The 12,816-nt window shown below is 47.3% G+C and overlaps 1 protein-coding gene across 1 annotated transcript; it reads right to left on the bottom strand.

Annotated features, from left to right (window-relative positions):
• Window positions 1-9,953: 9,953 nt before the first annotated feature.
• Window positions 9,954-11,403, bottom strand: LOC144178955 (uncharacterized). Its single transcript, XM_077707105.1, has one exon. It carries the CDS (start codon window positions 11,098-11,100, stop codon window positions 10,429-10,431), a length of 672 nt encoding a protein of 223 aa, XP_077563231.1. The 5' UTR covers window positions 11,101-11,403; the 3' UTR covers window positions 9,954-10,428.
• Window positions 11,404-12,816: the final 1,413 nt, after the last annotated feature.

Raw genomic sequence — 12,816 nt, 5'->3', positions numbered from 1 at the left:
TTAGTAAACATGCGGTCATGTACTGTTCTGATTTATGTAAGTGTGAGCTGTTACATCTGGACCCTGCCATACTTCCGTTTCCGAAATTCATGCTTGCGTGCAGAGCGCCGGAACATGATGCTATTTAAACTTTACTACTGGAACGGGCTGTGCATTCTCTTTGGGGTGTTATGAGGAATTATTGCGGCATTATTCTGTTGTCCTTGCGGCAACTGTATAATACGCTTACCTCGCCAAGTAGATTGTGCGCTGTTGAAAATAATTACGCCTGCATGCTACTGCATGACCATGCGTGAAAGACAGCAGGCGCCATAGTTAACGGCATGTCATCTGAACAACATATTCCTATGTTATTCGAATATACATCGGCACCAAATAGGCCCCTTCTTGCTGATACATGCCACACGTAGACAAGGAGTGCTAACAACATGGCAGGTTGTATTAGGTGAGAGAGAGAGAGAGAGACAACTTTATTGGATTGACAACTTCATGTGGGCCACCCTTTATTGGGGCCATGGCTAGAGCTACTGTGCTAATAATTGCAAGCTGACCTTTCAGCGTTTGGTGTTACTTTTAGAAAAAGGGCACTCAACTTGTAACTAAATTAATACGGGACCCTTTCTTTTTCAGGTTCTAAACTTTTTGGCCATTAAGAAAACCGCGTCATGGTTCAAAGTATTTCTTTGCTTGTTCTTACCTGTATTTTTGTTTGTTTTGCTGCTGTTGCATTTTGGCAAGAGGCAACTTTGAGCGGTAGTCGACACAGAACTGTGACTGGTTTGATTTAATCCTACCGGGTGTTATACTGTTCAGGAGCTGTGGACAAACAGGCGACAGATTGTTGTCTTTGCTGCTTCATATCAGGCAGTTGGGTAACCTGAAAGCTCGGCATGTTATCTACACTGAACCACTGAACTTGGTGAACACTGCCCAGATCCTGAGTCTAGTGGAACTAGTAGAGAAGGCATGGGTGTCTTAGTCACACAGTATTGTTTTCCAGTCTTTCGACCTATTTTTTTGTTGTGTAACCGGATGTACATTTGTGGACGTTGGGCAAAAGGCTGAGGCAGGCACAGCTGCAATGAGGTGGCGTGAACTTGTTTAGCAAAGTCTGGTCGAATCGGTTAGCCGCTTCTCTGTGATCCTATTTGGAACACCAGCAATGTGGCAAGAAACCCTTCTAAATTTTGAAATTTTGGGGTGGGCATGAATTTAGCAGCTTTCAAGGCAAAGCCCGGTGTGATGGGGGATTTTTGCGCTGTGAGAGCACTGCATAGGTCATTCCTGAACAAGCTGTAGTTCCAAAGTTTCTGAAGCCTTTCGAGGGACCCGCTGCCTAGCCAGCAAGAAAGAGGAAGGCTCGTCTGCATTCTAGGCAGTGTATACCCCCATCCAGCCCATGCAGAATGAATGAGTGAAACCACGTTTGTTCCACATTATAATGTGCCGAAGGCACTGCAGTGGAAAGAAGACGGTGTTATAGCAAAGGGAAAGGCCCGTGCAGAGCGAGCCCACAGGAACCAGTGGAGACGTGCCCTCCTGTTTTTTGTTTGTTATTTCCTCCTGCTTCCGTCTCGTTGCTTGCGCACTGTCACTGTGTTTGTCGGTGGAAAGATTCTCAGTGTTTCCCCCTTCCTCTCTGTTGCAAGCCCTTCCCTGAACAGCCATAGGCAGCACCGTGGACGACTCCAACAGTGCTGCCAGCAGTGTAGTTTCGTGACAGTGCGCGCGAGCCAACTGAAGGTCCACCTGCGCATCCACACGAGCGAGCGCCCCCCTCCCCCCCCCCCCCACAAGTGCAGTCACTGTAACACAGCCTTCGTGCACAAGTGCAGCCTGGTCGCCCACCTGTGCATCCACACAGGTGAGCATCCCTACCGGTGCCACCTGTGCCCCAGGGCCTTCGCGGAGAAGAGCACGCTGGAATTCCGTCCGCATGGGCGAGAGGCCCTTCTGGTGCCGCTTCTGCCCCGAGGACTTCACGCACCGCCTCCAGCGGCAAGACATGAGGAGAAGGCGCATAGCCACTTCCAGTAGAGTGGGGGGAAGAGAAGTGCCTGGATAGGTGTGTGCACAGACGCACAATCCAATGAGTTCAGAAGACAGCAATTTTTTTTAAAGATGATAGTCTTTCTTGGGCAACTTAAATTTCCATCTGTCTGTCTGCCTGTCTCTGTAACTTGATTTAGCCACCCGGCCAAAGTGAAGGAGAAGTTGCATGATAGGTTTATATACCCACAGCCAAATCTATACGTGCAAGTCTGACAATGCTTATACTTGTCAACATTGTTGAACACGAACAAAACATTACGCAACTGTGAGGCAGAAAATCAATGCAAAAGTAATACCGTAAAAACCCGCGTATAATACAAGGGGTAATTCGAGGACAGCAAAATCAGAAAAAAAGTTTTCATCCACATATAATGCGAGGTAAAGAGCACAGAAAACATTTATTTGCACTGCAATTACCATTCAGTCATTGTCAGTTTTCGCTGGCACTGTCTCCCGACGTCCGTTCAATCATCGTCAGGTTCACTGCCGCTGTCTCCTGAAGTCGCCTTGTCGGAAATGTCTTCCCACAGAAATTGGTCCTCAGTGCCATCAAGGGCGTTCGAGATGCCGCATTTCTTAAAAGAGCGACTGACGAGCTCCTCTGGGTCTAGCTCACGCATTGGCGATCCAGCCACAAAGCACCGCTAGAGAAGCCCGCGTCAGCCATCCGGTAAGTGTCACTTACTGGTCTCCTGACCTCATCCACTCTTGGTAGCAGGACCTGATGCAGTCTTTGAAAGGCTTGTTGATGCAAACGTCTAGTGGTTGCAGCTGGGATGTCATTCCTCCTGGACAACGCCGCCTGTATTAACATTGCCTGACGCGTCGCGCGCTTTTCAATGGGAAGGGTAGGGACGCTTAGTTCAGGCACTGATCCGCTATGTGGCGCGTGCCGGCGGACATCTCGCCTTACGTCACTGCTCGCGAGTCGCAAACGCTGCACCCACTTCTACGAAGTGTGTCTGTCAGCTTTCCTGTTGGGCTTCAAGGGCCATTTCGCTTACATCTTAGCCGTGACGGGGCGCTAGTTCTGTGGAGCACTGGGGATCTCGTTCAACGTGTCGCTCGCTTCATACTTGCTGCATCTTTCCAAAGATAAAGACGGAGGCGGACTGAAATAGTCTATGAACATTCTGATTGTCGGGTAGACATATAGCTTACAGAAAAACGATATTTTCGGATGGGGCAGCGATTATTTTACTGATATTTTTCTTTCTGGAGTATTTAGAGAAGAAAAAATTGCGTGCACGTTTTTTGTTCAGGCGATCACTTCTACTTTCCAATAATATCACGTGCTTGTAAATTTCAGAAAATTATATTAAACAAAAGGATAAGCAGCTGTGATCCCGCCACGCTGTCCGGGCGCTTCTACAGTACAGTCCTCAATTTTAGAAGTGCGTACCGATGCGGAGTGCGAACAGGGGGGTCAAAACAATACCTAAATGCGGAGTGGATAGACAGGGGATGCCCCCCCTCAAAAAATTTCAGGGCCTGTGATCCGAGTAGATAAGCACGCAAAGCCGGCATCAGCCTGCGGCAGCGCAAGGGATTTTGCTTCGTGACAAAGGAAGTTTTATCAGTGACAGACTGAGACAGACAGGCATGGTGAAAAATAAGAAGGCGTAGGAGCGCCGCCTCGAGAACGCTAAACAAACTTTCCACTATTTTGCATAGTTTCCGAGAAGCGGCGCTGGCTGGCGGACACGAAACCACGCTGGAAGGCTACGGAGCGGGGAAGGGTAGGAGAGAGCAACAGGAGAGTGGCTGTTTGGCCATTTTTCGCTCACGCGTTAGGCACTGTTTATACAGGCGGCGTTGTCCTGGAATGACAATGAGTTCAGTGCGGGGTTCGCGAAACAACTTCTTCACGGAATCGGCCAGGTGGCAGCCAAAGGCGTCCAACACGAGCACTGACGGGAACCCCCAACAGCGCTCCAGGCCGCCGACACCACACAGACTTTATCCAGTCAAGCACCAGTTGCTTTCTCCACCCGCGAAAGCTGCCTTCGGTGACGGTGAACTGCCGCCCTGCTGCGCCATTCTTGATGGTCTCGGCACATAAAAAAACATTTCTTTTAATTGCAGCCGAATACTGCCTTCGTGCACCCGACATCGTGATAGACTTGCGGTGAACGTGCCGATCCTTCGCGTGGTCAAAAGAATCAAAATGGCGCCGGCTGAGAGAAGCAGCAGCCATAGAGTTTCATACTAATATATTCTAGAGGTAAATCTGGCGCTGCATTTGCGGGCCGCCGTGGGCGGCGCCATTGCAGCTAGCGACGCTCCTCGCCTCCTTGGCTTGGTTAGCCACATGGCTTCTTTTTCGTCTTGAAGCCAAAAGGGGTAACATTGTTTTTTTGTTCATCTTCCATGAAGCTTCTAAATAATTCCTGACAAATAAATCTTTCTGGAGCTTTAATTTTATAACAGAACAAAAAAATAAATTAATTTTCTGCAGTAATATTGTTGCATTTTTGCAGCCAAGGCCAACTTTTCAGCCTGTTCATGAGCCATGCCAAGGACAAGTGGAACGTGCCTGCCCAGTATATGATGGCACGCTCGCTGAAGCGTGGCTCCCCTAGACAGTGGCGCCAGATTTGTGGACTTCGTTCAGCTAGTTGCATGAGGCCATATTAAATTTCGCTTGCTAATGCTCAATTTTTTTTTAATTTTACATTTTTAGTTCCAGGTAATCGGTTGACAATGCTGTATTGAGTAGACCTTCCGATTGCTCTATTTTTTGGCAAGCGACTTTTGTCGGCTGGCTTCCCTCTGTCGGTCGTGAGTGTGGTGGTGGAAACCCTCCTTCAAAGAGTGAAGGGTAGTAAGAGGACGAATAGGTAGCAAAGAAATGACAAGTGACCTGAAGTGGTTCCATACCTACACAAGGTGTCGCATAACCTAAAAAAGGTTGCGACGAGGTACGGTGTCCCTGTCGTTTTTTCTGACCCGAGTAAGCTCGGCCAACTTCGCTCTCGCATTGCTACTAGTAGCAAAAAGAGGGCCTGGAAAAACGGCGTGAGAAGCCGTTTGTTGATTGCACTTTAGGGGTAGTTTACAAAATCCACCTCACATGTAGAAAGTCCTACATCAGCCAAACTGGGAGATGTTTGAACGACCGCCTAAGGGAGCATGCCCAAATTTAAAGTCTAATAATGTCACACATTTGACAATGCATTGTGATTCCTGCACAAACTCTGAGCCACGATTCTCCGAGACAAAGATACTGGGAAAAAGCAGATATCGGAAGGCACGAGAACTGCTCGAGGCACATCGTATAAGATTGAAGGGAAGTGCGTTAGTGATACTTTGGTGGTATTGTTCAAAGCTGAGGGGGCTTGCACTGACTCTGTGGGGACATCTATTGCACATGTCTGGATGTATGTATAAATGTACGTTGCTGTAATTGCTATTAAACTGTTGGCAGTGTACCGCCTGTCTGTGTCTTTTTTCTTGTGTGTTGTGTATTTGCGCCACTCAGTAGGTTCGTAATGACCATTGTGGTTTGATTAATGGCACAAAAGTTTAGAACATAAAAAATGTGTTGTATTCACTTGGTCACAGGTTTACTGTTTTTTCAGAAATACCACGGGCAGAAGGATGTCAGCCTGCTCTCATGGCCACCAAATAAAGTCAAGGGTTAGTACAATGCAAGGATATAGACAGGAAGAAAAACGGTACATTGTGGCAGGCATGTGCGAGTGATCCAAATGACACAATGAAAACCAGCTCGGACTACAAAGTTTTGCAGCTGAGACGTTAAAGATGGGGGTATAGCGACTCCTGATAGACGAAATGACAACGGCAACAACTCAGTCGTTCTGGGGCTGCGCAGTGTAATGCTGACCGCCAGGCCAGTTGCAGTGGGCGTGCAGCTTCTCCCACTACCGATGCCGCTCACTTAATCTAAGCCAACCACTCGTTCAGTCCATTTAAGCCACTGAGTTTGTGATGCGAAGGTCACATAACATAAAGACATAAAGGTGGAAACGGAGGACTTGAGATATTTTCTAAGTGAGGGAGGTGGAGGGGAGAGGGGGGACAACTGAGCAACCATGACAGTGTGACTGGGGGCAGCTATAAAGTGCTGCTACTACGACTTCTCTAAATTTTTTTCCACACTACATGCCTGAAAAGAAAAAAATCTTGCAGCCGCTGAGATTCGTTGGTATACATCGTACAAAGGTTCCTGAACACTTTCTGTGTCTGATATGATATGGTGTTGCTTAGGGGGAGCGATTGTCGGCAGTTCCATGCGAGGCCACGCATTCCTTAGCAAACACTTACAAGCGCAACTGTTTCTACAGAGACACCGATGCCAACTGCCACTGAAGTTTATTTTTGCCACTTGGTGAATGTATTAAAAAATGAAACCAAACCATAATGAAGAAATGGAAGGAGAACCAGTTTTCCCGGCCTCTTTTTTTTCATTACAGTTAGCATTCGTTCATGCAACGTGTTTGCCAGGTGGTATATACAACTTTCAGTCGGTCATCAGTTAATATCTCTGCATTTCTTTACTCTCTGAATTTTTCTGGCTGCCCTTAAAATTGCCTTTGCAGCAAGCACACAGGACAAGGCCTGAAAGCGAACTGGTTTTTTACCGGCAGAAGGCACCACCACACTGGGAAATTACATGTGGGAGACACAGTATGTGCGCTTGCATGTGTAATTGCCCCTTTCCCAGAGGGGTGGCTTCTTGCTAGTACGGTGGCCACTTGTGAACAACACACAATGCCATTGTCCACCACAGTTCCTACTGGCAACCACACTTCCCGCACTAAAATGGAGCAATTGTCACCTGGCTGGTGAAGGGATGATGTGATGACAAACGAGGAAATTTTCACTTTGAGCAACGTGTCATTCTTCAAGTAATTGGGCCCTTTTTCTGAGGCCTCGCCCACTTGGCATGCTGTAATAAACTGTGTTATAATCATCCACAGAAAAGCTTGCTATCCTCCAACCACACTGAAGCCAGTACTTGCGCACACACGCACACGAACCAGCCCTTCTCCTCTCCTCCTGCTCCACTACTGGTGGTGGCTATGCACTTGTGCGTCTTCCGCCCGAGACGGCAAATAAATGGGGAAGAAGAGTCAGCGGAAGGAATGCCCGGCTGTGTAGCTGCAAAAACGGCGGTTCAGTGTAGTTTTCTGGGCGAAGGCACTGGGGCAGAAGCGGCAGCGGTAGAGACACTCGCCTGTGCAGATGCGCACGTGTTTGACCAGGTTAATCTTCAGCACGAAAGCTTTGCCATGGTGGCTACATTGGTAGGGGCAATCTCCCCTGTGCGTGCATGTGTGCTTCTTCAGGTTAGTCGAGAATGGGGTCACGTAGCTGCACTGCTGACAGCGCAATAACCGACGACAAAGTGGGGGGCCATGCTGTGCCCTGGGGCCATTTGAAGAGGGGCGAGGGCCTGCGACAGGAGAAAATATACAAACTGAGTGCTTACACCAACAAAAATGGTGACAGCAATGCAGAGAAGGAAACAAACAAGAGAGATGAGGAAGCATCTTCTTTGGTGCCAGGCAAACCTCGCTGAGCAGGCATAATGCACCTGGGCACTAGCCAAGCAATGCAGACGAGCCCTCCTCGTTTTTCCTGGCAAGGCAGCTGGTCCCGCACAAGGCTTCAGAAAATTTGGAACCACAGCTTGATCAGGAGTGACCTATGCAGGGCTCTCACACTAAAGATATCCCCTATCATACCACATGCGTTGTTTTGAATACTGCCAAGCTCATGACTCCCCAAAAATTTCAAAATTCTGGGTTTTTGCTCACCGCTTTGCTGGTGTTCGAGAAAACCTCACCCACCGAGTGGGGAACTGGTTCCGGACATTTTTAAGCTTACGTCAGCTCATTGTGGTTGTTCCTGCCTCGCCTCGGCCTCTATCCCGACTACCACACATATGTGCCTGTCAAAAAACAAAAAAACAGGTCGAATGACTTAAAAATAATATTGTGCTACGTAATAGAGCCCAGGCCAACTGCTCAACTAGTTACACTAGACTAGATAAGCACCTTACTAATGCTCATTAAGTTGAGCATACATGACATGCCCAGCTATTAGATTATCCGACAGTATAATATGACGGCGATTTGCAGGAAGCTCAAATAAACCTGTCACCTGATCTCCCAGGCTAGAGCAGCAGCAGTTGCTCACGGCTTTCTGAACTGAGAGGGGGCCAGTTATCACTTTTGTTGGCTCAAATAAAAATGTTTTTCCACCACCACCTTCCTGTGCATTGCTTCGCAACTGTAAAGCAGGTGGTTGGGTCAAGTTATAATGTCTCTTCCAACAACCACTCAAAGCTGCTTCCTAATATACGCCCCAGGTGCTACTACAGCAACACCAGAAAAATAAAAACAAGCAAAAGCAATATGTACTGAGAGCACCATTGCGGTTCAACTGATGACCCAAAAGTTCACAATCTGAAAAACAATACTGTATTCATTTGGTTACAGGTTGCATGCCTTTTCAAAGATACCACCCTGTGCTAAAGAAGTCAGCCTGCAATCATGACCAAAGAAAGTCGACCCATCGTCAAGACCAAAGCGCATCAACATGAAATGACAGCCACGCACAACCTGGCAGGTTTAGTTGGCATTTCTTGCCATTGTGTGGCCTCTAACAATGAGGAGGAGCTTAGTTGCGGCCAATATATGTTCAAATAAACACGGGAATACAAATTTCAGGTGAAATATTCAAGTAAGGCACATGCTTCTTTCACACATGTTCAAGCAGTAGCATGCAGGCATGATTGGCTTGGCTAAGCCACAACTTTTAGCAGCACAATTTTTCTGGCAAACTGATTGTATACAGCCGACGCAGGAACAAAACGATAGGCCACATGGGAAACTCCGAAGAGAATGCAGGTGTCCGCTACCATTTCAAAACAGCCCGTTCCACAGGAAACTTGCCCTTTTCCTGGTGTTGTGTGCACATCTATGCATGTCACACATAAAGGATTGACAGGCTCCAAATGTAACACCTTGCACTTCTATAAACCAGGAGAGACAGTGTGTGACCTCATCTCTAGTAAGAAAAAAAAACAGTAAATCGTATCAACACCAGACGGAGCTGTATCGACCCACAAATTTATTCTATCAAGAGCGCCCCCTTTGGGAGCTATACATATCAAACCCATGCAACGTAGCACCTCAGATGTTCTTTGGAAAAGAAGGCCAGCTGTAGTTCTCGAGTGCACCGAAGTCGTGTTTCTGATGCAGATGTCGCCTAGAAGTGGAAATTAAAGATTTTGGGGTCTTTTACATAGGGAAGGACAAGAGTTTGCAGCAACGATAGCCCTGCTTCTGGGAGAAAGCTACCAAAAACCACTTAAATTTTTCTGGCAGGAAATTCCGCTAGCTGCCCCCTAGAAACATCCGCATTGTTGCTATAAACAGTTGCTCCTTCCCATCCCCATTTCAGAAGGGATCCCCCGGTATTTCATTTGTGAAAAGTAAGATGGGGGGGCACAGAGGTTGTTGGCTATTTCATTGTGCAGAGTCGTAATGTTCAAATAAAGACATTCATGGAGTGAAGAAACACACAAAAGTATGTATACTAATGTCAACTGTGCACCGCAGATTATTTTTGCCATTTAGCAGATATATCAAAGAAATGAACCACACTATATCAATAAATAGGGTAACATGGCTATCCACTTATATAATGCCATTTTCAGGTATCAGCACGTTTCAAACAAGAAATAATGACACTTCCCTTCTGTCTCTTTGTCATTATGGTTTGTGCCACCTTATTCCACGCATTTGCCAAATGGCAGAAACAAAGTTGAATGGGTAACCGACGTAAGTTTGTCTTGTGTTTCCTTACTCTCCGATTGTTCATAGGTGCACCTATCGGTTACCTGTAGAAGGAACAGACGAGACAAGAACTGAATGTGAACTGTTTTTTACTGACAGAAGAACAATCGCAGTGGCAAATTACATGAGACACACACAGCTAGTGCATTTGCACGCATATCGATGGTGATACCTAATTGTTCTTTCCAATAAAAGTGCTCCTTTTCGCTTGCGTCAGTCTGCAAAGCTGCAGCGCGTGTTCAAATGGGCCATATGCTGTGGGTTCCTGAGACAAATGCACAGTTCCCGCCCACAGTTGCACTTCCCGCACAAGCGTGGAGCAATTGTCACCCAGCTGGTGAGGCCACATTGCGTCAGCGAAATTTTTGCTTGCAGCATGGTCTTGTAGGGTAAATGGGTCCCCCTCTCTGACCCCACCTCTGTCATGCTGCACAAACCTCCTCTGTAAGAATGTTGTGTTTGCGCGCACACTCACACAGCTGAGCCCTTCCCCTCTTGCCGCACCAAGCATCCCCTGACAGCGTGCCAAGGCTGTGGAGCATAGGAGTCAGCGGAGCGAATACCCGGCTGTGTGGCTGCGCACATGGCGGACCAGGCTGCTATTGAAGGCAAAAGTGCTGGGGCACAGGTGGCACTCGTAGGGCCTCTCGCCCGTGTGGATGCGCAGGTGGTGGACCAGGGTGCTCCTCTCTGTGAAGGCCTTGCCACAGTGGCTGCACTGGTAGGGGCGCTCACCCGTGTGGATGCGCAGGTGGTTGACCAGGCTGCCCTTCTCCGTGAAGGCCTTGCCACAGTGGCTGCACTGGTAGGGGCGCTCGCCAGTGTGGCTGCGCAGGTGCTTGACCAGGCTGGTCTTCAGCATGAAGGCCTGGCCGCAGTGGCCGCACTGGTGGGGGCGCTCGCCCGTGTGGATGCGCAGGTGGCTGACCAGGTTGCTCTTCCGCCCAAAGGCTCTGCCGCAGTGGTTGCACTGGTGGGGACGCTCGCCCGTGTGCGTGCGTATGTGGTTCTTGAGGTCACTCGAGTAGGGTGTCATGTAGCTGCACTGCTGGCAGTGGAACAGCCGACGATCCGGTGGGGCGTCGTGCTGCCTTCTGTGGCCATTAGGGGAACAGCCTGCAACAGGGAGGAGGGGGAAGATCTGGTGGTTTCGAAAGATCTGGTGGTTTATAGTATCCCCAGCAGCAAATGATGCTTTTATTACTGAGAAATTAAACATTTTAAGCTAAAATTTCGGGTCTCCCGTTAGGTCGTGGATTTTGTAACACCAGCGATGACATTCGAAGGAAATGTGTATAAAACAAAAACTATTAATATTGACTAGAGCTGCTGCAAATGACGAACCATTATTCCTTGCCTCCTTTACCCTCTGCCTTCACAGATCACGTGAATACCTCTGAAGGACTCATGTGCGAACTTTGTTTCTGACCAGCTTTGTACCAGGCTTTTGTTACTGTTCTTAGTTAACAATCGTGAAAAATTGGGTATGCTTGACAAACCGAGTTATGCCAGTTGCCCAGCATTGTGAGACAAGCCCAACGTGCCTGATGGGTGTTCAACATCCACAGACATACTGCACGCCATAAAAACTGCTGCTTTTACCCTGACGTTTGTTTGCAATGCACATTGTTTTACAACTGTAGAAAAAATGTGCACTAAGCTTAACAGTAGGAAGCTCGTTCTGCAAGCTTATAATCCCTGTAATTTGTGTTGCATTTTGTCAGCTTCAGCCACTTCCAGCATACTGCCCATAATACATCACAAGTACAGAGGAGGAAAATAGCTAAGATGTTGCATGCCTATTGTTTTCATCATTATATACAGCTTACTTGAGTGAAGTTTGCGTTAAACGTGCTGTCAGTGTTATTTTAAAACGGCAAACTTTCGAATGAACCAAACAAGGAAGTCTTTCTTGGACTACTTAAATGCAAAAATTTTGGTCTGCCTGCCTGTCTCTTGACTTCTGGCCAAGAGTTGAACCATTCGCAAAACAGAACATGTCAGCAGAACCATTCCAAACAACTAAATCTGCTGGACTAACTCATACATGTCCCATTATTTATCGCAAAGGCTACCTCAGGCACAATTGATGGAAAATGCAAATACGTAATTAGTAGCTGCTGTGTTCTTTCAGTCAAGAATATACCTTGGGTTAGTTTTTACGATATCAGGGGGGAAAAACAGCCATTAAAAATATGTGGAAAGACTCCAGTGCAGGCAAGGTAAAAGCAAGCACAAAAAAAAACAGAGCTACACTGTCCTAGGCAGAGCAAGAGACAGAAGATAAAGAACGGAGTTTACACTGTCCGCAGAGTGAACGCGGGAAAATTGAACTGCACTGAACAAACCTACATTCAACTAATCGCACGAGGAGTGAGAGGGGAGGGAATTGCGCGACGGGTGTGAAGGGTGTAGTGGCAGATGACGATAGTCTTTTGATAACATTTGCAGTGAACCATGCAGATACACTGCCAACATTTTGGCCACTTGTGGAACCCACCAGAATAAGCAGAATAAATCATCCTCGAGTCATTTTTCACAAACGAACCAGATTAGGTTCCATCCATGGCAGTCACGCAAGGAATCAGCAAACACAAGGCTGTTGCCAGCCCAATGAACTTAGAGACATTGAAGCAAATTAGTTCATGTCCTATTTGTGGCTGCATTATGAACCGTCCTCCACTTGATTAATTACTAGCAGACTCAATAGTCTCGATTTATTTTTAGCAGGTAGCAGAACAGAAATATTCACACAATGACCACGGCGAGCTTAAAAAAAAAACCAATGACGTCACACTAGTTTGGAATGTCTTTCCATGGTATGCTAGCCTTCAGAGCTACAGCTTTTGCCTTGGTTATTAGTCTGGATTGTTTAATGCAACAGCAGTAGCAAACTCGGTTGGTCAAAGACCTGGTGTCCCTCGGCTGAAGAGAT

The sequence above is a fragment of the Haemaphysalis longicornis genome, unplaced genomic scaffold (genome assembly GCF_048455015.1).
Source record: "Haemaphysalis longicornis isolate Haplotype H1 unplaced genomic scaffold, Haemaphysalis longicornis Haplotype H1 scaffold_4, whole genome shotgun sequence".
Lineage (NCBI taxonomy): Eukaryota > Metazoa > Arthropoda > Arachnida > Ixodida > Ixodidae > Haemaphysalis > Haemaphysalis longicornis.
Note: the sequence above shows the minus strand (reverse complement) of the source record. Positions and strands in the feature narration are given on the sequence as shown.

What these genes read in the sequence shown, in the direction of transcription:
- LOC144178955 (XM_077707105.1), bottom strand. Translation starts at nt 11,100, where the DNA reads ATGTTTAATTTCTCAGTAATAAAAGCATCATTTGCTGCTGGGGATACT.